Genomic DNA, 27,092 nt, shown 5'->3' with positions numbered 1-27,092 from the left:
TCATCAAGAGGCTCTTTAGTTCTTCTTCACTTTCTGCCATAAGGGTGGTGTCCTCTGCATATCTGAGGTTATTTCTCACAGCAGTCTTGATTCCAGCTTGTGCTTCCTCCAGCCCAGCGTTTCTCATGATGTCCTCTGCATATAAGTTAAATAAGCAGGGTGACAATATACAGCCTTGATGTGCTCTTTTTCCTATTGGGAACCAGTCTGTTGTTCCATGTCCAGTTCTAACTGTTGCTTCCTGACCTGCATACAGCCTGCCTGCATTCTCAAGAGGCAGGTCAGGTGGTCTGGTATGCCCATCTCTTTCAGAATTTTCCACAGTTTACTGTGATCCACATAGTCAAAGGCTTTGGCATAGTCAATAATGCAGAAATAGATGTTTTTCTAGAACTCTCTTGCTTTTTTGATGATGCAGTGGATGTTGGCAATTTGATCTCTGGTTCCTCTGCCTTTTCAAAAACCAGCTTGAACATCTGGAAGTCCACAGTTCACGTATTGCTGAAGCCTGGCTTGGAGAATTTTGAGCATGACTTTACTAGCTTGTGAGATGAGTGCAATTGTGCGGTAGTTTGAGCATTCTTTGGCATTGCCTTTCTTTGGGATTGGAATGAAGACTGACCTTTTCCAGTCCTGTGGCCACTGCTGAGTTTTCCAAATTTGCTGGCATATTGAGTGCAGCACTTTCACAGCATCATCTTTTAGGATTTGAAATAGCTCATTTGGAATTCCATCACCTCCACTAGCTTTATTTGTGGTGATGCTTCTTAAGGCCCACTTGACTTCACATTCCAGGATGTCTGGCTCTAGGTGAGTGATCACACCATCATGATTATCTGGGTTGTGAAGATCTTTTTTGTACAGTTCTTCTGTGTATTCTTGCCACCTCTTCTTAGTGTCTTCTGCTTCTGTTAGGTCCATACCATTTCTGTCCTTTTTTGAGCCCATCTTGGCATGAAATATTCCCTTGGTTATCTCTAATTGTCTTGAAGAGATCTCTAGTCTTTCCCATTCTATTATTTTCCTCTATTTCTTTGCACTGATCATAAACTCCTAATTTATCACTCCCTGCCTATTCTCGTTTGGTAACCATAAATTTGTTTTCTATGTCTCTGAGTGTATTTCTGTTTTGTAAATGAGTTTATTCATACCATGTTTTTAGATTCCACATATAAGTGCTATTATATGACCAATCCTTCCATTTTACTGCCAATGGCATTATTTCATTCTTTTTTGTGTGTGGTTGAGGAATATTCCACTGTGTGTACATACACACTAGATCTTCTTTATCCATTCATCTGTCTTAACTGTTGTGAATAGTGCCACTATGAACATTAGGGTACATGTATCTTTTCAAATTAGACTTTTTTATTTCTCTAGATATATGCCCAGGAGTGGGATTGCTGGATCATATAGTAACTCTGTTTTTAGTTTTTTAAAGAACTTCTAGACTGGTCTTCACTATGGCTGCACCAATTTTCATTCCCACTGATAGTGTGGAAGGGTTCCCTTTTTTTCACACCCTCTCCAGAACTCATTGTTTGTAGACTGTTAAATAATGTCCATTCTATCTAGTGTGAGGTGGTACCTCATTGTAGTTTTGATTTGCATTTCTCTAAAAATTAGTGATATTGAGCATCTTTTCATGTGCCTGTTGGCCATTTGTATGTCTTCTTTGGAGAAATCTTTATTTAAGCCTTCTGCCCATTTTTTAAATTTTTTCCGTTTTTTCTTTTTTAATATTGAGCTATTTGTGCATTTGGAAATTAATCCCAGGTTGATCACATTGTTTGCAAACATTTTCTCCCATTTCATAAATTGTCTTTTCATTTAAAAACTTACAAGTTTGATTAGGTGTCATTTGTATTTGCTTTTATTTCAATTACTCTATGAGTTAAATCCAAAACAATATTGCAGCAAATACTTTGGCCACCTCATGCAACGAGTTGACTCACCGGAAAAGACTCTGATGCTGGGAAGGATTGGGGGCGGGAGCAGAAGGGAACAACAGAAATGAGATGGCTGTATGGCATCACCGACTCGATGGACATGAGTTTAAGTGAACTCCAGGAGTTGGTGATGGACAGGGAGGCCTGGCATGCTATGATTCATAGGGTCGCAAAGAGTCAGACACGACTGAGCGACTGAACTGAACTGAACTGATGCCAAAGAATATTCATCATATGTTTTCCTCTGGGAGCTTTATAGTGTCCACTCTCACATTTAGGTCTTTAGTCCATTTTGAGTTTATTTTTGTGTATGGTGTTAGAGAATGTTCTAATTTCATTCTTTTGCATGTATATATTTTCTTAGCACCACTTATTGCAGAGACTGTTTTTTCTCCCTTGTATATCCTTGCCCCCTGTGTCATAGATTAATTGATCGTAAGCACATGTGTTTTTTCTGGGCTTTCTGTCCTGCTGCATTGATCTCTATGTCTTTTTTGTGCCAGTGCCGTGCTGTTTTGATGACTGTGGTTTTGTACTATATTCTGAAGCCAGGGAGTGTGATTTCTCCAGCTGTGCTCTGTCTCAAGACTGTTTTGGCTATGTGGGGTCTTCTGTATTTCCATACTCATTTCAAAAATTTTTCTTTTAGTTTTATAAAAAAATGCCATTGATAATTTGATAGGGATTAGTGTTCAATCTCTAGATTGCCTTGGAAAGTATGACCTCATTTAGCAATATTGGTTCTTCCAATCCAAGAACATGGTTTATCTTTCCATTTGTTTGTGTCATTTTCAATTTCTTTCATTAGTGATCTTATAGTTTTCAGAGTATAGGTCTTTTGCTTCCTTAAGTAGGTTTATTCTTAGAAATTTTGTTTGTTTTCATATGATGGTAAATGGGATTGTTTCCTTGATTTCTCTTTCTAATCTTTCTTTCTTAGTGTATAGAAATGCAACAGTTTGTGTGTATTAATTTTGTATCCTGCAATTTTTTTTATTGAATTCATCAGTGAGCTTAGCAGTTTTCCGGTAGCATGTTTAGAATTTTCTATGTATAGCATCATGTCATTGGAAACAGTGACAGTTCTACTTCTTCTTTTGCAGTTTGAATTCCTTTTATTTCTTTTTCTTTTCTGATTGCTATGGCTAGGATTTCCAAAATTATGTTGAATAAGAATGGCAAGAATGGGCATCCTTGTCTTGTTCCTGATCTTACAGGAAGTGTTTTGTTTTTCACCATTGAGTATGACATTATGGATTTGTCATATATGGCCTTTATTATGTTGAGGTATGTTCCCTCTATGCCCACTTTCTGAAGAGTTTTTATCACAAATGGATGTTGAATTTTATCAGAAGCTTTTTCTGTATCTTTTGAGGCGATTATATCATTTTTATTCTTCATTTTGTTCATTGATTGGTTTCTGAGATTGTAAAATCCTTGCATCCCTGAGATCAATCTCGCTTCATGATGGTGTTTGATACTGTCAATATATTGTTCCTTGAATACTTGGTTCTAATTCTTTTAGACATATACCTAGAAGTAAAATTTGTATGTTGTGTATATAGTATTTCTTGTTTATCTTTTTAAGGAACCACCAAACTGTTTTTCCAAGTAAGTGTACCAGCTTACATTTACAGTTTCATTCCGTTATATGCAAAGAGGATAAGTTATCTGATTTGTTGAGACTTGTTTTGTGTTCTGGCGTTTAGTCTGTCTTGGACAGTGTCCGTGTGCACTTGCAAAGAGTTCACAGTCTCCTGTTGTTGGGTCGAGTCCACCATTTTTAAATTTCCTTTCTTGAAGCAACATTTGTTTGGTTCCTCAGCTGTGTCCTATCTTTGCACCCCAGGGATGATAGCCCGCCAGACTTCTTTGTACATGTAATTCTCCAGGCAAGAATACTGGAGTGAGTAGCCATTCCCTTTTCCAGGGGTTCTTCCTGACCCAAGAATCGAACTGAGGTCTCCTGCATTGCAGGCAGATTCTTTACCATCTGAGCCACCAGGGAAACCCATGTTTGACTGATTTCCAGAGTTCTCATAATTGATTCTTAACAGTTTTTACTTATTATTTCAGTTTTTCTGTGGCGGGGTTGGAGTTTGAACCTACCTGCCCCACCATTTTTGCTGACGTCTCTCAGCAATTACTTTTTAAAAGAAATATTTTATAATGTCCCTTTACTATCCTGAAATAGAATTAATAGATAGCATAGCTTAAAAATACAGAAGCTTTTAAAGGTTGCTGTATTGCATTCATTGTAATGTAAAGGAGAACTAAAAGGAAGTAATTTATTAAAAATAGTATGCATTGCAATAAGTAAATTTTCCATATGACACAGGAAGTCACAGTGAAGTAGTGATATGTTTGTAACTTTAAAACAGTTGGATTTCCTTTGTGCAAAACTCAGATTTCCTTTTGTACAAATGCTAATAAATGAGAGTAAAATCAACTGCTAAATATTAGATTTTTTTATACATACGTGAAACGAGAGAAACCACTTTTAGAGAAGTCAATAAAATACCCAGACAAATTACAAATGACAGAAGTTAAAGAGGTGAAGGAAAGGAAAAAGTATAATGTTCATACAAATGTACTGAGCCTTACTTGAAATGTAATCATTTAGTAAATAATGAAGACGTATCAGAGAACACATCTTTTATTTTGAAATCCTAACATAAGTCAGATATTTTAGTCTTGAGCATTTAAGTCCTTGGAAACAATATCAAGTGATAGTGAGTCTCAAAGATGAATTTTTTAAAAATCAATAATAGGGCATTTAGGAATAGATCAAAGTTAAGTTTTAAAAATAATAGGCAGTTACAAAATAAATGAATATTTTCATTTGGTAATTTTACACTAGCTATAACATTCATTCTCCTTTCGAAGGCAAAAGGAGAAGAGGACAGCGGAGGATGAGATGGTTAGATAGCATCACCGACTCAATGGACATGAGTTTGAGCAAACTCCACAGAGATAGTGGATGACAGGGAAGCCTGGCGTGCAGCAGTCCTCGGGATCACAAAGAGTAGGACACAACTTAGCAACTGAACAACGACAGTCATGTTCATACACACACATACCCATACATGATATGCAGTATTTTTAGAACAACCAAGGGAATTAAATAAGATACCTTCATTTCATTTGTTTCTATAATTCAGTAGTTGGTACTCCGCCTCTTAAAAGGAGTCTTATATCCTCTACTGAAAATTTTATATTGACTTGGTTGCTTTTACAGTATTTGTTTTAGTGCACCATTACACTGAAACATTTTCGGATCACAGTTTGAAATATAAGAGTAAGTAAATTATCTTCTTTCACTCCAAATGGATATAATAGTCATAACTTCATACAGAAGTTTTCTTAATTATACTATTTAAATTATGCATGATCTCCAAATAACTTTTTATCTTAATTGATAATAAATGTTGACTGGCTTGTTTCTGACCAGTTTCAAATGGAATAATCACTCTATATTACAAGTTCATAAAAATCTTTAAATGTAAATGTTCATCATGTCTTTTAAAGATAAGGTCCAGCTTTTCTTATTCCTAGTTGTCATGAAGATTAAGTGAAATGAACATGTTTATAGTTTATAATGTGTTTATAAAAATCTGTATTAAAAGCATTATTATTAACAGTTTAATAATAATATGACAAGACATTTTTTAGAAGCTATTCCCTTGGGAAAATTAAATTTTAATCATGGGTCAGAATAAAGACTGTATAATGCTTCAATTTAAAACATAATTTCTTGCTACAGCTTGCCCCTCAATCAAAATCAGTTTTTAGGAAAGAGTGTATTTTGTGACCAAAGTACTTTGCCCTTTAGTTACGTTTCAAAAATATGGAGCAAACTTCCTTGACCTTAGCACTTACCAAGCAGGGATTTTCTCTTTTAAGTGTGTACTGAAAACTGCCCTTTTTTCATGAGAATGACCTGCTCACATATATATATTTATTTGCTTTGTGATTTTTAGTTGTGACAGAAATGTGAATGCAATACAGAACATGTAATAGCTTCTTGTGGCCTCTGTTTTCTTTTGCAGCCTTCAAGCAAAATAAAGGTGCCTGAAGAGAATTTCTTCAATATTCCTGTTTTTTTAACTGTCTCAGGACAGCTTCATCTTGAAGTGATGTCAGGGTACAGAGTTTTCTTTTCTTTTACTCCCATGGGCTACTGTTTATGGGTTGGGTGAAAGTGTAATAATCAGTGCTAAAACCTAAAAATTGAAGTTAAAGTTTGTGGTTAGTCCACATCAGTTCACTAAAAGTACGTTTAGATTGACACTTTGACAATATCCAGATTTCTTCCTAAAAAAAAATCACAGTAGTATCCACTTTTTTTGGTGAAGAATGTAACATTGGAAATATGAAGTGATTTTTTTTCTTTTTACTAATCTTTTTTGCTTAAATCTCAAAATATATAATCAAAATATAAGTATAATTAATCATGTTTATGAAAGTAAAAACAGTTATAATTCATACCTGAAAATTATGAGAGGTACTTAGAACAGATGGAAGAAAAAACTTTTTAAAATTATGGTTTAAATAAAGAAAATTAGCTCACACAATCATCATGATGTGTGACCAGTTAAAAAGTGTTAGAAGTCAGATCACATTAATTTTAGCCAGTCTTCAAATCTCTGGAAAGTCACTATAATCCTTTCAGTACAATTTCCTTCTTTTTAGAGATTAAACAGGAAAATCTTTACTCTTTAAATCTTATATTCTGTGATTCTGTTGGTAATTTTCTTAATGCTGACTCAAGTACTGAGTCTCTGCTGCTGCCGCTAAGTCACTTCAGTTGTGTCCGACTCTGTGTGACCCCATAGACAGCCTCCTACCAGGCTCCCCCGTCCCTGGGATTCTCCAGGGAAGAACACTGGAGTGTGTCTCTACCCGGATATAAATATCTTTGTTTTCTCATACAGAGCTTGAGACTTAAAAATCTCTTCAGGACATGGCTACATTGAAAATAGGGAATCTTTATGTATTTCCCATTGTTTTTTAAATGTGAGGGGAAATAGTATTTGTGTCTTTTTTTTTTTTAATGGACTTTACTGGCAAGATAAAGAATGTCAATGGTGGAATAAAGATAGTCTTGAAAATAATATATACTTAGATTCTTTTCTGATTTATCTTTGAGAAAGAAAGATACTATTTGATAATTACAGAGAACAAATAATAGAAAATATTATCAGAATATGGTATAGAAAAACTATTATAATAGCCCTGTGAGATTGTAGGAACTGCAGAATTGTTTGTGGGAAAGGCCATGTCAGGCATGTCATGGAAAGTTTCTTGTGCCTGTCAGTATAATTTTTAAAAATTTAAAACATTCATAGAAATATAAAGTGAACATGTATCAAATATTTTATTCAGTTATTAATTACTGAGGAAATAAGTAAAATAGTAAGACTAGTTCAAAGAGCATTTGGGAGGCTGTGAATTAATAGGCAATTTAATAAAGGAATTTTAGAATAAGATTGCTAGATTAGTTACAAAGTAGCTAATATCCTGCAGATCAATTAACTCTAACCTTTAGAATTTTCTCTTCTACCTGACAGAAATGATTTGCCTCTCTGCTGGACAAAAATCTATAAGTTAACATGTAACTTTACTTAATCTGGGCTATTTAGTTCAATAGTAAATAGAATAATGGAGCAAAGTTCGTCTCTTAGGTAATTAAATAACCTTTGAGTGTGTCCATAGCCTCTTATTATGTTGGAAGGATGTGCTATCTCCCTGTTCAGTTCAGTTCAGTCGCTCAGTCGTGTCTGACTCTTTGCGACCCCATGAATCACAGCACGCCAGGCCTCCCTGTCCATCATCAACTCCCGGAGTTCACTCAAACTCATGTCCATCGAGTCGGTTTTTATCCAAGTTTAGGATAATCTTTCTTAACAAACTTTCATTATTTGTTTCTTTTTTTATCTATAAAGCTAGAGAAAAGGTTTATTTCCCTCAAATGTGTCGTAATGTGGGAAAAGTATAAGTTTGCCAAGTTCTTCTGTTATAATACCAGTAGTAGATTATGTTCCCGCTTTACCAGTAAAGTACAGTGAACCACAGAATACACGGTCCTGTGAAACTTGACAGAAGATTAAATGGACAGAATATGAGGTATTTTTTAGTGTGTTATGAAGTATTTCTGACAGGAGCAAATATTCCTAGTTTAATGTAGTTTTAGTACTATTAGTACACAGTACATAATGTTTAAGATTAATGCATGATTTAGTCTCCAGTTCCAGTACTCTTGCCTGGAAAATCCCATGGATGGAGGAGCCTGGTAGGCTACAGTCCATAGGGTCACAAAGAGTCGGACACAACTGAGAGACTTCACTTTCACTTTCAAGAAATTGTTGGTCTTTTCCTTAGCATTTTTTTCTAAATTTTATTTAAGAGACTTTTAAAATGAAGTAAATGGTCACTATATTTAGAAGGTTAACATTTTCTAAAAGGATATCTGTGTTGCTTAGTGGGTTTATGGCTCCATTTTGAAGTTTAATTTTGTTGTTGTTTTAAATAAAAATTCTATTTTTAAATAATTTTTTAAAGTAACATTTAAAAAAATAATTTTATTTATTTATGTATCTTTGGCTGTGCTGGGTCTTCGTTGCTGCATGGGCTTTTCCCTAGTTTCGGAGAGCAGGGGCTAACTGTCTAGTTGCAGTGCATGTGCTTCTCATTATGGTGGCTCCTCTTGGCACGGAGCACAGGCTGCAGAGCATGTGACTTCAGTAGTTGTGATTCGTAGGCTCAGTAGTTGCGGCTCCAGGGCTCTAGAGCACCGGCTCAGTGGTTGTGGTATGGGAGCATAGTTGCTTCTCAGCATGTGGGATCTTGCTGGATCAGGGATGGAACCTGTGTCTGCTGTGTTGGCAGGCAGGTTCTTTACCACTGAGCCAACAGGGAAACCCTGAATAATTTTTAAATGTAGAAAAGTCGCAGAGATAGTTCAGACTTCTTGTATACCTCTCACCCAGTTTCCTCTGTTGTTAATATTTTACACATTACTGTGGTACATTTGTGAAAATTTAAGAACCCGACGTTAATACACTACTGCTGCTGCTGCTGCTGCTTCTGCTAAGTCACTTCAGTCACGTCCGACTCTGTGTGACCCCATAGATGGCAGCCCACCAGGCTTCCCCATCCCTGGGATTCTCCAGGCAAGAACACTGGAGTGGGTTGCCATTTCCTTCTCCAATGTGTGAAAGTGAAAAGTGAAAGTGAAGTCGCTCAGTCATGTCCGACCCAACGGACTGCAGACTACCAGGCTCCTCCATCCATGGGATTTTCTAGGCAAGAGTACTGGAGTAGCTTGCCATTGCCTTTATTAACTATAAATTCCAGACTTTATTTAGATTTCATTGGCATTCCATCAGTCCCTTTTTCCAGGATCCACTTTAGGATGTGTTTAGCTGCTCAGTCATGTCCGACTCTGTGCGACCGCAAGGACAATAGCCCACCAGGTTCCTCTGTCCATGGAATTCTCCAGGCAAGAATACTGGAGCGGGTTGCCATGCCCTTCTCCAGAGGATCTTCCCAACCCAGGGATCGAACCCAGCTATCCCACATTGCAGGCAGACTATTTACCACCTGAGCCACCAGGGAATTACATTTAGTTTTCAGGTTTCCCTGGTCTCATCTAGTCTGTAACGGTTTCTCAGTCTTTCCTTATTTTTCATGGCTTGTAAAAAGTATGCCAGTTTGGGTTTTTCTTATGTTTTTTCTTAAATTTCAGGGAGGCAAGGGGAGTGGAACAACTACCAAAGAAGTGAACTGCTCTTCTTGTCATATCATGTCAGGGAGAACTTGGTGTCAATATGATGCTATTCACATTCATTGCTTGTGTTACTTGCTAAGTTTCACCACTGAAAATGTACTGTTTTTCTCTTTCTCTGCTTTGTTCTTTGAAAATGAGTTACTGAGTGTACCCACCCTTACTGGAGGTAGGAGTGAGGGGTTGGGAAGTGGGAGATGGAATTTTGCACCATGTCCTGGGGTGAGGGCAGTATTCAGAATTAGTTTGAATGAATGATTTGTTGTCTCTTTGCTCTGATTTATTTATTTATGTCGTCGTTTATATCAGGATGAACTGATGTATGTTGTATGGTTTAGGCTGTATTTCAGTGTTCTGCTGTTTACTTTACTGCTCAGATTGTTTTAGTTGTTGGGCCTTCTTGTATTTTAATTCTTGAATCCCTTTCACATGCCCCTGTCCTTTTGTCTTTTAAGTACCTCCTTAGTCTCTGGTGCTATTAGATACCTTAGTTAGTTTGTTTGTTAGTTGGTTTTACTGTTTTGTAATTGGTGAACCTGCACTGAAACAGTACTGTCACTCAGAGTCCATCATTTACTTAGGGGTCACTCTTGGTGTGTATGTTTTATAGGTTTGGAGAAGTTATGTCATACAGAGGAGTTTCACTGCTCTAAAAATGTGTGCTCCTCCAAATCATCCCTCCCTTCTTCCCGCCCTCCCTCCTAGTCCCTGGCAATCCCTGATCTTTTAACTGTCCACAAAGTTTTGCCCTTTCTAAAATGTCATAGAGTTGGAATCATACAATATGTAGCCTTTTCACATTTTCTTCATTTAGTAATAAGTATTAATATTTAATACCCCATATCTTTTCATGGCTTGATGGCTCATGTCTTTTTAGCATTGAGTAGTATTTGGCAGCCCACTCCAGTACTCTTGCCTGGAAAAATCCCATGGACGGAGGAGCCTGGTAGGCTGCAGTCCATGGGGTTGCTAAGAGTCAGACACGATTGAGCGACTTCACTTTCACTTTTCACTTTCCCCGCATTGGAGGAAATGGCAGCCCACTCCAGTGTTCGTTCTTGCCTGGAGAATCCCAGGGACGGGGGAGCCTGGTGGGCTGCCGTCTCTGGGGTCGCACAGAGTCGGACATGACTGAAGCGACTTAGCAGCAGCAGTATTTCATTACATTGATGTATTACATCTACTTTTGCTTTATTGACTACGCCAAAGCCTTTGACTGTGTGGAGCACAACAAACTGGAAAATTCTTAAAGACATGGGAATACCAGACCACCTGACCTGCCTCTTGAGAAACCTGTATGCAGGTCAGGAAGCAACAGTCAGAACTGTACATGGAACAACAGACTGGTTCCAAATAGGAAAAGGAGTACATCAAGGCTGTATATTGTCACCCTACTTATTTAACTTGTATGCAGAGTGCATCATGTGACATGCCAGGCTGGATGAAACACAAGCTGGAATCAAGATTGCTGGGAGAAATATCAGTAACCTCAAATATGCAGATGACACCACCCTTATGGCAGAAAGCGAAGAGGAACTAAAGAGTCTCTTGATGAAAGTGAAAGAGAGTGTGAAAAAGCTGGCTTTAAACTCAACATTCAGACAACGAAGATCATGGCATCCAGTCCCATCACGTCATGGCAAATAGATGGGGAAACAATGGAAACTGTGACAGACTTTATTTTCTTGGGCTTCAGAATCACTGTAGATGGTGACTGCAGCTGTGAAATTAAAATACTCTTGCTTCTTAGAAGAAAATCTGTGACCAAACTAGACAGCATATTAAAAAGCAGAGACATTACTTTGCCAACAAAGGTCCATCTAGTCAGAGCTATGGTTTTTTCCAGTAGTCATGTATGGATGTAAGAGGTGGACCATAAAGAAAGCTGAGTGCCGAAGAATTGATGCATTTGAATCGTGGTGTTGGCAAAGACTCTTAAGAGCCCCTTGGACTGCAAGGAGATCCAACCAGTCAGTTGTAAAGAAATTAACTGGAAGGACTGATGCTGAAGCTCGAATACTTTGACCACCTGATGCAAAGAGCTGACTCATTGGAAAAGACCCTGATGCTGAGAGAGATTGAAGGTGGGAGGAGAAGGGGACGACAGAGGATGAGAGGGTTGGATGGCATCACCGACTCAATGGACATGAGTTTGAGTAAGCTCTGGGAGTTGGTGATGGAAAGGGAAGCCTGGAGTGCTGCAGTCCATGGGGGTCACAAAGAGTCGGACATGACTGAGCAATGAACTGAACTGAGTATTTCATTAACTGGAAATATCATGGTTTAGCCTTCTGTTCACCTACTGAAGGACGTCTTGGTTGCTTCATGTTTTTGCAGTTATCCCAACCATATTTTTTAATTTTCCCTACCCTGATCTCAGCATCAGCCGTTTCTTCTATAGCCCTGATTCCTTTTCTTGGAAAGTGGTATTTAGAAAATAAGACTTAGTCACTAGTATCTTGCTGTGTCTGAGGGATTATTGATTTTAAGCCCTTTCAGCAGACATAGCTATAAATGTTTTTTAAATAAACAAAAGCTAAGTGTTTTCATTACAGTCTGCCTATAAATAGTGCGTGTAAGTTGAGTGTCTGTTCTGAAAGAATTAGAAATGCCCTAAATTGTAAAACTTATAATTACGAGATGTCATGTAATAAAGTTTTCCATTTTTTTGTCAGTTAAACCCAGAATTAGAGGAAGCCTTCGCATAATGTATTTAAAAGGTTTTTTGATTATTATTGTTTTGTTTTCTTTATTTATTTTGTTGATTTTTAGTTTTGTTAGAGGTGTTTTTTTTTCCTTTATTTTTACAAAGCCACGAAGTCAGGCATATTTCAATATAAAACTGATGCTTTTCTTTTGAACATTGCTATTAGAAGTATAAGCTAATACAGTCTCTCTAGAGAAATACTGTTGCAGTGAGAATTATTCTTAAGGAAATGATCTGACAATTTCTGTAAAGATGTGCAAAAAGACAGTTGAAATCAACTTTATACTAATGAAAAATTACTAACAATCTAAATACTTATTTAAGAAGATGACTAATCCTCAGTGTGCCAAGAAAATATTCACCATTTGCCATCTGGGAGTAATGGACCTTATTTTTAATAAGTATTTTTAAGCCATGTTATGAATAGTTTGCTGAAGTAAAATATAAAGGAATGGTGAAAGTCAACTTTATTAGAATTTCAATGAGTATTTAAATACAGCAAACCCAGATTTTAAAGAATTTTATTATTGAGAGATAATTTACTTATTATAAAATTCACCAACTTAAAATGTACCATTCAGTGGGTTTTAGTATATTTTCAGGTTTTTGAACATCATTATAATCTAAGAATATTTTTAATCACCCGGAAAGAGGCTTTTTCCCATTCGCAGTCACTCACCATCCTCTCTCCCACCCTAGGCACCACTGATCAATCTGCTTTATGTGTCTTGAATTTTCCCATTCTGGATATTTCATATAAATGGAATCATACCATATATAGCATTTTGTGACTGGTTTACTTTATTTTGCAGAATATATTCAGTGTCTGTCAGTGTTGTAGCATGTATCAGTATTTGATTCTTTTTTATTGCCAAATAACAGTCCGTGTTATGAGTATAGCACGTTTGTTTATCCATTCAGCAGGTAATAGAAATTTGGGTTGGTTTTACTTTTTGTCTATTATGAATAATGTTCACACGACTGTTTGAGTACAAGTATTTGTGTGAACATGTTTGCATTTCTCTTGGATAGGTACTTAGAAGTGGAACTGATGGGTTATGTGGTAAATTTCACCATGTGAGGAACTGTTGGACTGTTTTTCACAGTGGCTGCACCAAATTTACAACCCCACCAGCAGTGTGTAAAGATTCCAATTTCTCCACATCCTTGCCAGCACTTATCATTGTGCCACAGGATACCCAGGTTGCATCCCTGGGTTGGGAAGATGCCCTGGAAAAGAGAATGCAACCTACTCCAGTATTCTTGCCTGGAGAATTCCATGGACCGAGGAGCCTGGCAGGCTATAGTCTGGGGGTTGACGAGTCAGACACGACTGAGGGACTAACATACTCACTGAGTGTGAAGTGACGTCTCTTTATGGTTTTTATTATGCATTTCCCCCATGACTAATGTTGAGCATCTTTTCACGTGCCTATTGGCCATTCAGATGTCTTCTGTGGTGAAATGTCTATTTAAATCCTTGGTTCATGTTTTCAGTTATTTTAGTTATTTGTCTTTTTATAGTTTAGTTATAAAAATTCTTTATATATTCTAGATATGTCTTTTATCAGATAAACTGATACATATCTGATAACAGATAAACTGGCTTCTATCTGATATCAAATATCGAATCATATAAGAATTTGATACCTGATTTGCAAATATTTTTTCTCATTCTGTGTTTTGTTTTTTTTTGTTTTTTTTCATTTTCTTGAATATGATGGCTAAACCCAGATTCTTATCTTTACCTTTCTAGGTTTTGAAAGTACTCCAAATAGACGCACTTTTGAAAGTAGCCAGCTGTGTATCAGTTGCCATGTATGATCCTGGAATATGTCTGTACTTTAAATACAGGTTCAAATTTCAGATACATCTTTAATAGGCTCTATCTTATTATTACTTCTGGTTCTTGCAACACGTTATCAAAAATAACTTTGATACCTCTTAATTTTATTGAAGAGAGGTTGGCCATTTCTTTGCTCCAAAATTGCAAAACATTTTTGTTTTTAGATTCCTAAACATCAGTCAGAATGATCAAATCAAATTTTTTCATTTCTACATATTATTTTTTTCCTTCCAAATAACTTTGTGTACACACTTGCCTTTAAGCATTTGTCCACTTGTTAACCATATCAAGTAAATTTTGATGTATGATTGTCACGAACAGTGAAAAAATATTGTCACACAAGGAAAAATAAATAACTGTTGTTAAAATGACCATACTATACAAGGCAATCTGCCAATTCAGTGCAATTCCTATCAAAATCCCAATGATGATTTTCACAGAACTATAACAGATATTTTTAAAATTTGTATAGAAGCAAAAGACACCCCAGATAGCCAAAGCAGTCTTGAGAAAGAAGAGCAAAGCTGGAGGTGTCACATGCCCTGATTTCAAACTATACTACAAAGCTACAGTATTCAAAATAGTATGATTCTGGAACAGACATCTAGATCACTGAAACAGAATAGAGAGCCCAGAAATGAATCCATACTTTGTGGTCAGTTAATCTATGATAAAGGAGATAACAGTGTACAGTGGGAAAAGGGCAGCCTCTTGAATAAATGCTGTTGAGAAAACTGAACTATTTTCTCATACGATATACAAAAACAAGCTCAAAACAGGTTAAAGACTTAAGTATAAGACTTGGAACTGTAAAACTTACAGAAGAAACTATAAGCATTTGAGATTTGGACTCAGCAATATATATATATATATATATATAATATTTTGATATGTCTCCTCGGGCAAAGTTATTTTCAAAAAGCAAAAATAAAAACTACATCAAATTCAAAGCTTTTACACAGTGAAAGAAACCATCAACAAAACAAAAAGGCCACCTACTTAAAGGGAGAAGATATTTGAAATGATATGTCTGATAAGGGGCTAATATCCAGAATATACCAATAACTCATACAACTCAACATCAAAAAAAAAAAAAATAAGCAACTCAATATAAAAAAATGGAAAGAGGACCTGAATAGAAATTTTTCCAGAAATGACACACAGATGGCTAACAGGCATATGAAAAGATCCCCAACATCACTCTTATTAGAAATGTTAATCAAAACCACAATAAAATATCCCCTCACACATGTTAGAATGCTTATTATCAAACAGACAACAAATAACAAAAGTTAGTAAGTATGTAGAGAAAAAGGAACCCTCGTGCACTGTTGCCAGAAATGTAAATTGGTGCACTCACTGTGCAGAAGAGTATGTTGTTGTTGTTGTTATTCAGTCACTAAGTTGTGTCCAGATCTTTGTGACCCTGTGGACTGCAGCACTCCAGGCTTCCCTGTCCTTCACTGTCTCCCGGAGTTTGCTCAAACTCATGTCCATTGAGTCAGTGATGCCAGCCACCCATCTCACCCTCTGTTGCCTCCTCCTGCTCTTCAGTTCAGTTCAGTTCAGTCACTCAGTCGTATCCAACTCTCTGCGACCCCATAGCTGCAGCACACCAGGCCTCCCTGTCCAACACCAACTCCCAGAGCCCACCCAAACTCATGTCATTGAGTCAGTGATACCATCCAAACATCTCATCCTCTGTCATCCAGATCTCCTCCTGCCTTCAGTCTTTCCCCAAATCAGGGTCTTTTCCAATGAGTCGGTTCTTCATGTCAGGTGGCAATAGTATTGGAGTTTCAGTTTCAGCATCAGTCCTTCCAGTGAATATTCAGAACTGATATCCTTTAGGATTGACTGGTTGGGATCTCCTTGCAGTCCAAGGGACTCTCTCAGGTGTCTTCTCCAACACCACAGTCCAAAAGCGTCAATTCTTAGCACTCAGCTTTCTTTATAGTCCAGTTCTCACATCCATACATGACTAATGGAAAAACCATAGCCTTAACTAGTTGGACCTTTGTTGGTAAAGTAATGTCTGCTTTTTAATATGATGTCTAGGTTGGTTATAGCTTTTCTCTCAAGGAGCAAGCATCTTTTAATTTCATGGCTGTAGTCACCATCTGCAGTGATTTTGGAGCCCCCCAAAATCTCTCACTGCTTCCACTGTTTCCCCATCTATTTGCCATGAAGTGATGGGACTGGATGCCATGATCTTAATTTTCTGAATGTTGAGTTTTAAGCCAGTTTTTTCACTCTCCTCTTTCACTTTCATCAAGAGGCTGTATAGTTCTTCACTTTCTGCCATATGGGTGGTGTCATCTGCGTATCTGAGGTTACTGATATTTCTCCCGGCAGTCTTGATTCCAGCATATTGTACATGACCTCTGAAAAAACCATAGCTTTGACTAGATGGACTTTGTCGACAAAGTGGTGTCTCTGCTTTTTAATATGCTCTCTACGTTTGTCATTGCTTTTCTTTCAAGGAGCAGATATCTTTTAATTTCATGGCTGCAGTCACCATCCACAGTGATTTTGGGGCCTAAGAAAATAAAATCTGCCACTGTTTCCACTCTTTCCCAGTCTATTGCCATGAAATGATGGGACCAGATGCTGTGACCCCTTAAAATGTTGGGTTTTAAGCTAGCTTTTTCACTCTTTTCTTTCACCCTTATCAGGAGGCTCTTTAGTGCCTCTTCACTTTCTGCCAGTAGAGTCATATCATCTGCATATCTGCGGTTATTATTTCTCCCAGCAATCTTGATTCCAGCTTATGCTTCATCCAGCCTGGCATTTCTGCATGATGTACTCTGCATATAAGTTAAATCAGCAGGGTGACAGTATATAGCCTTGATGTACTCGTTTCCCAGTTTGGAACCAGTTTGTTGTTCCATGTCTGATTCTAATGATTGTGTTTTGATTTGCATTCAGATTTCTCGGGAGGCAGGTAAGTTGGTCTGGTATTCCCATTTCAAAACTTATGGGGACTCCTCAAAATATTAAAAATAGGACTACCATACAATCCAACAATTTCACTTCTGGGTGTTTTTCCAAAGAAAACAGAAACACTAATTCGAAAAGATATATACACCCTTGTGTTTATTACAAAATTATTTACAATGGCCAAGATATGAGAACTACATATGTCCATCAACAGATGACTGGAACAAGAAGATGTGATATATAATACAATAGAGTAATACTTAACCATAAAAAAGAATGAAATCTTGCCATTTGCAACAACATGGATGGACCTACAGGGTATTATGATAAACAACAGAAATCTAAGACAAATACTGTATGATTTCATTTATATGTGAGATCTAAAATACAAATGAATAAACAAATTAAACATACACAGAATCATAAACAGATACAGAGAACAAACAGGTAGTTGCCAGAGATGAGGGGGTAGAAAAATGAGTAAAATAGGGAAGAGACATTAAGAGATACAGGCTTCCAGTTAACAAAATAAATGAGTCATGGGAATAAAATGTACAGAGTGGGGAATATTATCTGTAATAATGTAATATCATGTGGTGACAAGTGGTAGCTCAACTTAATGTGGTGATCATTTTGTAATGTGTAGAAATACCAAATCACTATGTTGTACACCAGGAACTAACTTAGTGCTGTAAGTCAGTTATATATCAAAGATAAACAAATGCACTCGTAGAGAAAGAGATTAGATTTGTGGTTACCAAGAGGCAAGGGGTGAGGCTGAAGAGAAATTGGCTGAAGCTGGTCAGAAGGTACAAAATTCTAGTTATAAAAGGAAATGTACAACATGATTCATATAATTGACTCTGCTGTGTCTTGTTTATGAAAGTTGTCAAGAGAGTAAATCCTGTAAGTTCCCGTTACAGATAAAAAAATTTTTTTCTATTCTGTATATATACAAGGCTGTATATATATATATATATATATATATATATATTCAATAACCTCAGAAATGCAGATGAGACCACCTTTATGGCAGAAAGTGAAGAAGACCTAAGGAGCCTCTTGATGAAAGTGAAAGAGAGTGAAATAGTTGGCTTAAAATTCAACATTCAGAAAACTAAAATCATGGCATCTGATCCCATTACTTCATGGCAAATAGATGGGGAAACAGTGGAAGCACTGAGAGATTTTATTTTGGGGGGCTCCAGAATCACTGCAGATGGTGACTGCAGCCGTGAAATTAAAAGACGCTTGCTCCTTGGAAGAAAAGTTATGACCAACCTAGACAGTATATTAAAAAGCAGAGACATTACTGTGCCAACAAAGGTCCGTCTAGTCAAGGCTATGGTCTTTCCAGTAGTCATGTATGGATATGAGAGTTGGACTATAGAGAAAGCTGAGCACTGAAGAATTGATGCATTTGAACTGTAGTGTTGGAGAAGACTCATGAGAGTCCCTTGGGCTTCAAGGAGATCCAACCAGTCAATCCTAAAGGAAATCAGTTCTGAATATTCATTGGAAAGACTGATGCTGAAGCTGAAACTCCAATACTTTGGCTACCTGATCCAAAAAACTGATTCATTGGAAAGACCCTGATTCGGGGCAAGGTTGAAGGCGGGAGGAAAAGGGGATGACAGAGGGTGAGATGTTTAGATGGCATCACCAACTCAGTGGACATGAGTTTTAGTAAGCTCCGGGAGTTGGTGATGGACAAGGAGTCCTGATGTGCTGCAGTCTGTTGGGTCACAAAGATTTGGACATGACTGAGTGACTGAACTGAACTGATGTATACAAGATGGTGGATGTTCACTAAACTTACTGTGATAGTCATTTTATTGAAATATTTAAGTCATTATAAGGTGCTTTTACAGTCCTGCATGTCAATTATATCTCAATAAAACTAGAAGAAAAACATTATTAAGTATTTTAAAACAAAAAGAATATAGTCACATATCCTTCTAGCAAATAGTATGGTCTAAGTTCATATTGCAAATTATTGTATGATGCAGTCCTTGCTATGGCATTGTTTATTAGATGAAAGTACCATGTTTCCTTTTTTGCCCACAGAATTGTATAATTCACTTACCAGTTCTTGTGTCTGAGAAATTGATTTAGGATATTGTTATCTAAAGCCTCATAGTCTGAGATTTCACTTACACAATCAATTTTACGAACATTGTTAGAGACTAGATTGTACTGTCTCTTTGTGTTTCTTTGCTGGTTTGTTCAAGTATTTTGAAGCATCTTTATCATTTTTCTTAATGTTTGTCATTTTGAGTGAAAAATAAGAAATCTCAGTTCTCAACTGTATTCTCTGAAAACTACAGAAAAGACTACAATAATAGTGTCTCTGGGCTTTTCTAATATCTTAAAAAATGACATGATAGTTCATATACTGCAATGAGAAAACTGAAGGTGATCTCACTGTGCATCTCTCCCTTGTCACTGTGTATCTAAGACATCCATCATTGTATTCTCAAAACATTTTACTGTTTTTAAATTAATTAGGAATAATTGATGAATAATAAAATAATTTCTAGACTGATGAGATAGCAAAGTGTTTCAATATACAGGAAACGTAAGATCACTAAAACCTCATGTTTTCTTAGATTCATGAAAGAATTCAGTGGGTGTATTCTGTTAGGAAAAAAAATAGTAGAGATTTATGTTTCTTGGATGATTCTGTAATGTCTTGAATTGTGTCTCCCCAAAAGACAAGAACTCTGAATGCAGCCTTCTTTGGAAATAAAATCTTTGCAAATGTGATCAAATTAAAGTGCTGGATTAAAGTGGGCCCTAAATGCGATGACTAGTATCTTTATAAGAGAAAGGAGAAGTTTTGGGTACAAAAAAGATCCAACCATGGGAGGAAGACCATATGAAGGCAGAGGCAGAGATTGAAGTGATGCCTAGGAATGCTAAAGATTGCTCAGAGCCGTCAGAAACTAGGAGACAAGGACGTATTCTTCCCTAAAATCAAGCAGGAGCACGGCACTGCCAACATCTCAGTTTCAGACTTTCAGCTTTCACAGGCTAGATAAAATAAATTTCTGTTCTAAGCCATCAGTTTGTTTTAAGTTGTTACAGCCATCTAAGAAAGTATAAAAGTCATGGAATACTACTTTTTAGAAATAGCTAAAATTGCTCAACAGAGAAACTAAAAAATTAAAACAATAAACTTGGGATTAATTATTAATAATTATGATTCACCTAAAGAATGGATTACTGTACAGCCATTAAAATTGTTGATGACGCTTTACAACATGTTGTTAAAAGAGAAAGAAAGTGCTCATGAGGTTATTTATAATGTGTGTGCATGTATATATGCGGGAAAGTCTGGAAAATATGTACCAGTATTCAACTTGTAAGCAGTGAGTATCTCTGCTCATTTTTATTGTCTCCCTTAAACTTAACTTTTTTTCAGATTTGAAAAACAAGTGTTTATTACTTTGATAGTGAGAAAAAAATTGGCTATTTCTCTTTTGGGAGAAAAAAATCAGTTTGGTCTTTGAATTGATTTCATTCCAGTTTGAGTAATTGGCTGCTTTGTGACTGTTATGAGTACTCCTAAACTCATTTATTTCCTTGGGTTATCTCATCAGTTCAGATGCTGAGCTCAGAAGCCATGAAACATTCATACTCAGGATGCGCTCATCCTGTTAAGTGGCTGTGGTAATATGTCAGCATGTGAACTTGATTTAAAGTGAGGTACCAATTAAAACTGGGTGTGAAACTGTCTTCCCTTCCCATATGACTTTTCATTCTTCGTACATTTAATATTTAGCTGCTTATCTGAACTTTGTTAATTGATACTCATTTGATTTTCAACATCTTTTGGCTGTTTTATTCCTGCTCTGCATTTTCATGTATCTCTGTGTTTCTAATATTCTTCCTCTAATGCTGCTTTTTCCATATTAGCTCATATCTGCTCGACTGAAGTATAATTTCCTCCTTGACTTCTTCCCTGTTTTTCTCTCAACTGAGATTATTTTTCTCTTTTTTTGTTCTTTTATAATGACTATCACTTCATACCCTAGAGGGGGAAAAAAAAGTTTCCATTGTCTTTAACATTTAGCCAGTTTGTAATTGTTCTCATATGCCTGTCTCATAGACAAATATTCTAAACATTCTTATGTACTAGACAATAGTGGGTGATTTAGTAAGTATTGTTAAATTGAATTTGTAGACGAATTCTCATCCTTCACAATTTTTCCTCTTACCATTTCTACTGTAAAGTTTAGTCTGCAACAGCAATTAAATGTACATTCATCACTGCTTTTACTCTATTCATGAAAATGATATAACCATGAAACTTTGAAATCTTTAATTACCTTATTGTTTCCTGAATGTGTGTGAGTGATGATGATTATGTTGTTCTCTTGATTGTGGGACCTTAAAACACATAGCTTACTTCAAATGTATTATTTATGTTAAAAATTAGCCCTATTTAATAGAAATGTGAATTAACAGACTATTGATGTGAATGACTCGAGAACTTCATTCATTATTTGTATAATATAGACAGGGGATGAGCATTTCCAGCAAATTGAGCAGAAAATGCAGAGACTTCTTATTAGGAATATTTAACTTTCTTGGGTACAAGTGGAGAATGTGAATATGTGGATTAACTAGGGTTGGATGTTACCAAATGAGTATGATGAAAGTAGCTGAGTACAGAAGGTTATGATGAAAGAATATGGAGTCTGTGCTTCAGAACAGTCAGTTTTCATTCCAATCCCAAAGAAAGGAAATGCCAAAGAATGCTCAAACTACCGCACAATTGCACTCATCTCACATGCTAGTAAAGTCATGCTCAAAATTCTCCAAGCTAGGCTTCAGCAATATGTGAATCGTGAACTTCGAGATGTTCAAGCAGGTTTTAGAAAAGGTAGAGGCACCAGAGACCAGATTGCCAACAACCGCTGGATTATGGAGAAAGCAAGAGAGTTCCAGAAAAACATCTATTTCTGCTTCGTTGACTATGCCAAGGCCTTTGTGTGGATCACAATAAACTGTGGAAAATTCTGAAAGAGATGGGAATCCCAGACCACCTGACCTGCCTCTTGAGAAACCTGTATGCAGGCCAGGAAGCAACAGTTAGAACTGGACATGGAACAACAGACTGCTTCCAAATAGGAAAAGGAGTACGTCAAGGCTGTATATTGTCACCCTGCTTATTTAACTTCTATGCAGAGTACATCATGAGGAACGCTGGGCTGGAAGAAGCACAAGCTGGAATCAAGATTGCCCGGAGAAATATCAATAACCTCAGATATGCAGATGACACCACCCTTATGGCAGAAAGTGAAGAGGAACTCAAAGGACTCTTGATGAAAGTGAAAGAGGGGAGTGAAAAGGTTGGCTTGAAGCTCAACATTCAGAAAACTAAGATCATGGCATCTGGTCCCATCACTTCTTGGGAAATAGATGGGGAAACAGTGGAAACCGTGTCAGACTTTATTTTTTTAGGCTCCAAAATCACTGCAGATGCTGATTGCAGCCATGAAATTAAAAGATGCTTACTCCTTGGAAGGAAAGTTATGACCAGCCTAGATAGCATATTAAAGAGCAGAGACATTACTTTGCCAACCAAGGTCCGTCTAGTCAAGGCTATGGTTTTTCCCGTGGTCGTGTATGGATGTGAGAGTTGGGCTGTGAAGAAAGCTGATTGCCGAAGAATTGCTGCTTTTGAACTGTGGTGCTGGAGAAGACTCTTGAGAGTCCCTTGGACTGCAAGGAGATCCAACCAGTCCATTCTAAAGGAGATCGATCCTGGGTGTTCATTGGAAGGACTTATGCTAAAGCTGAAACTCCAATACTTTGGCCACCTCATGCGACGAGTTGACTCACTGGAAAAGACTCTGATGCTGGGAGCGATTGGGGGTAGGAGGAGACGGGGACGACAGAGAATGAGGTGGCTGGATGGCATCACCGACTCGATGGACATGAGTTTGAGTGAACTCCGGGAGTTGGTGATGGACAGGGAGGCCTGGCGTGCTGTGGTTCATGGGGTCACGGAGAGTTGGACACAACTGAGCGACTGAACTGAACTGAACTTCAGAAAGGAGAGAAGTGAGGAAATAAAAGTAGAGAATGATGTTGGCAGAAGTGATAGGCTTACAGAATTGGACGTCCCACTGAAGAGCTGTTGATGAGGACATACTCGAGTAAAAACCTGGAAAAATAGAAGGCGGTAGTCAAAGAATAGTATGGTGAAGTTCATCTCTCGAACCTGGAATCTCTGCTCAGCTTCCACCTGTAAACTAGTGCCAGTTGTTTTGTCTGGTTGGCTGTTGAATACTCATCTCAACATGTTAAAAAATAAATTCAGCATCTTACTCTCCAGATCTGTTTTTCCTTCTGAAGTCCCTGTATCAGAGAAAATGTCACTACCATCCTTCCGTCCTCGTCACAGCAGCTGTATGGATATTGTTTCACGTGCCTCTTTCCCCACACCCTTTTGCATTCTTTCAGTCATTTGCTTCCACTTCCCTTGTTTCAGCTGTCCTAAACTGCTTATAATATTCTAATCACATCATCCTGTTTCACTTTCCTTTGCATATGTTGTTTATTTCTTTCTACCTAGAATGTCCTTCCCCCATGACTTTGTCAAGCTAACCGCTGCACATCAATCTAAACTCAGCTTAAAAATGATCTCACCCAGAATCCCTACCCACCTCTGTACCCACCACCACCACATGTTTCCTGTTTAAATGCCCTTCTTTTCTGTGTGCGTGTTGCTTATTCTTACCTATTTTGTGACTCTAGAATCATTAGTTTCCTCTATAGCAAAGACTCTGAGCTTTTGTATTTAGTAACTGTGTTTAAGTTTGTAAGTCTGTTACTTGATACAGAATAAAGACTTAAAATATCTGTTAGAAGAGGGTTTCTATCAATTTTATTTATTTTAAAATGTTGAAATTATCTGTTTGTATCTTTATCTTCCTATTAGCCTGTAAATTCCTCAAACTGTATCTTGTTCCTCTTTGTGGTCTTGGTTTCTATTACTACCACTTACATGAAGCAGGGCTCAAAAATCAATCTTAATTTGATTGAGCATTTGTTGAGAGCCCACTGTGTGCCTAACACTAGGTTAGGTGCTGAGATAAACAGACAGCAGCAGGAAAGATATGATTCCAACCTTTCTGACCCTGCATGGTCTAATGAGCAAGGCAGACACTAAATAAGGAATTAGAAATGTGGCTGTTGTAAAAAAGATGGTCCTGAGGGCAAGAAGAGCATATGGCAAGGGAATTTCACCTTGTCTAGGTTCAACTTAATTTAGAGGTAACTTTATCAGTAGAATGATTACATGAGAGTGCATTTTAAAATGTTATTTATATTTAATGATCACTTACTGTTATATTTGGATTGTATTATGTTGCTTTTCTATTCTTGGAGCAGCAGAAACCTGGTTAATGCAACTTTTTCTTATTCCAGAGCATTTTGTGGTGTAGAAAGAATGGTTTAGTTACTTCAGTGCATTGTTAATATCTATCTGGCAATGGGACATCCTTTGGTACTTTTATGTTGTGTTTGATAGTTATTCTTGAATGAATTTTATTTATCCAAATCCTCAAAAGCTAGAAGACTAGTTTCTGTCTCCTGTTCCTTTGTCCATTTGGAAATACTTAGAACCTATTGTTAAACTTTATATGAAAATGTTATGACTATGTATCTTGTCTGAGTTTAGGACAACAGCCAGGATAACTGGGATATGAATGCCATGTCTTAAAGAAATGGTTGAAGAAACTGGATATATTTAGCATAGGAATGACAAAGGAGAGATGTGATTTAATAGTTCAAATCTATTTGGTGGGCTTCTGTGAGAGAAAGTGAAAGTGAAAGTCTCTCAGTCATGTCCGACTCTTTGCTACCCCATGGACTATACAGTCCATGGAATTCTCCAGGCCAGAATACTGGAGTGGGTAGCCTTTCCCTTCTCCAGGGGATCTTCCCAACCCAGGGATAGAACTCAGGTCTCCCGCATTGCAGGCAGATTCTTTACCAGCTGAGCTACCAGGGAAGCCCTGAGACTTGTGTGCAATTGAATACAAGCTGACCCGTGAACAACTTGAGTTTGAACTGTCCAGGTCTACTTACACAAGAGCTTTTTTTTCAGTAGTAAAATACTACAGTGCTACACTATCTTGCCTGGTTGAATTCATGGATGAAGAACCACAAACATGGACAAACTGCTGATACAGAAGTTTGACTAAGTTATACTCAGAGATTTGATGGCCATCCGCAACTCCAAGTTGGTCAAAGATCAACCAAATGATTTTTCTTAAAGAACAATTTAACTGAGATATACCATACCATAAAATTCACCCTTTTAAAATGGACAGTTTAAGAACAAAAAGTAATTTAAAAATATTTTTAAATGTACAAATCAGTCGTTTTTATTACCATCACACAGTTTTACAACTTTCATCACTAACTTTATAAACTATTTTCATCACTTTAAAAAGAAGCTCCCTTTCCCCTCTCCTCTCAACTCTTGGAAAACACTGCTGAATCAGAAACAATGGGAGTAGGCCCCAGCAATCTGCGTTTAACAGACCTCCCTAGTGATGAGATGCTGAGAGCCACTGCTCTTGAGAAAGACCCTCTGTGGCCTGGTTAGGGGCGACACATGGTGTCCAGCCACTCAGGTGGGAGAGGGGAGAAGGTTGACATATCCATGTGCAGACTGTCAGTGAGTCTCCATTTCCCCCTTCCCCAGCCTCACCATGGTACTCTGTGCAGGCTGTCTCTGTTCTGCTGCAGTGTGCTCACTGTGTGTTCCAGATAATGGTTTCCATGTTTTGACGCGTTGGTCATCACTCAGCCATTTGTTTTCTGTCCTCCAAAGGTGTGCTGTAGAGCTCTTGTCCACTGAAGGCCCCCTTCCTATTTCTTCCTTTTAATTTTTTAAATTATTATTTTGAGGTTGTCTCAGGAAGGAGTGACCCACTCCAGTGTTCTTGCCTGGAGAATCCCAGGGATGGCAGAGCCTAGTGGGCTGCTGTCTCTGGGGTCGCACAGAGTCGGACACGACTGAAGCGACTTAGCAGCAGCAGCAGCAGCAGGAAGGAGTGAATATAAATATCTGTGCATTATTTGACCTCAGTTTTTACTAGCTTGAAAGGTATTAACTTGCTTTTCTTTAATTACTAGTTAATGTACTATTTGCATGATGATTTAGTTCCTGTGTTTAAATGTGTTAGATCTGCAGTATACTACCTTGGAAGTCTAAGCATTGGGTTCTCTACCTGTTTAGAGTTTTGCATTCCTTTGTGGGAGAGATTGCTAACCTGCCTTTTCTTTATCTCAGGTGTACAGGAGAGTAGCCCTACTCTTCTGTTACCTAGCTTGCTGAGTTCTGGTTAAGCAGACAGAATATCTGAAATATTGAGTGCTTTTGAGATAAGCAAGTTTGCCGTAAGTTAAAAAAAATTCTCAGTCAATACTTTGAATAATGATACAGAACTCATTGTGTATGAAATGCAATGCCTATATGCATTGTCTGAAAGGTTACTATAGTGACACATCAAATTAATACTTAGTAATTTGACTAATATGGACAGTAAGGGAGCTATAAAAAGCAAGACTGATGTTACTTCTTTCAATTACTATGGAATCTTGTTCAAATTCTATTTTGCTTAAAGTGAAAGTGAAATCGCTCAATCGTGTCCGACTCTTTGCGACCTCGTAGAGTGTAGCCTTCCAGGGCTCCTCTCTCCATGGGATTTTCCAGGCAATAGTACTGGAGTGGATTCCCATTTCCTTCTCCAGGGGATCTTCCCAACCCAGGGCTCGAACCTGGGTCTCCTGCATTTTAGACAGATGCTTTACCGTCTGAGCCACCAGGGTTTAATTACA

At 37.4% G+C, this 27,092-nt stretch overlaps 1 protein-coding gene across 6 annotated transcripts in view; it reads left to right on the top strand.

Moving 5' to 3' along the window:
- Window positions 1-27,092, top strand: part of NARS2 (asparaginyl-tRNA synthetase 2, mitochondrial) — a 166,679-nt gene that overhangs the window by 65,352 nt on the left and 74,235 nt on the right. For all 6 annotated transcript variants that reach the window (XR_016036412.1, XR_016036411.1, XM_088832342.1 and 3 more), the window contains one exon: window positions 5,999-6,093. Coding sequence is in view for 4 of the 6 variants with exons in the window: in XM_088832342.1 (XP_088688468.1) it covers window positions 5,999-6,093 (95 nt within the window). In the remaining 2 variants the exon portion in view is untranslated. The remainder of the gene's footprint in view (window positions 1-5,998; window positions 6,094-27,092) is intronic.

Source organism: Moschus berezovskii, chromosome 25 (assembly GCF_049115385.1).
Source record: "Moschus berezovskii isolate FMDL1 chromosome 25, NW_MosBer_1.0, whole genome shotgun sequence".
Taxonomy (NCBI): Eukaryota; Metazoa; Chordata; class Mammalia; order Artiodactyla; family Moschidae; genus Moschus; species Moschus berezovskii.
The sequence above is the reverse complement of the archived record's forward strand: the minus strand, read 5'-3'. Positions and strand labels throughout refer to the sequence as shown.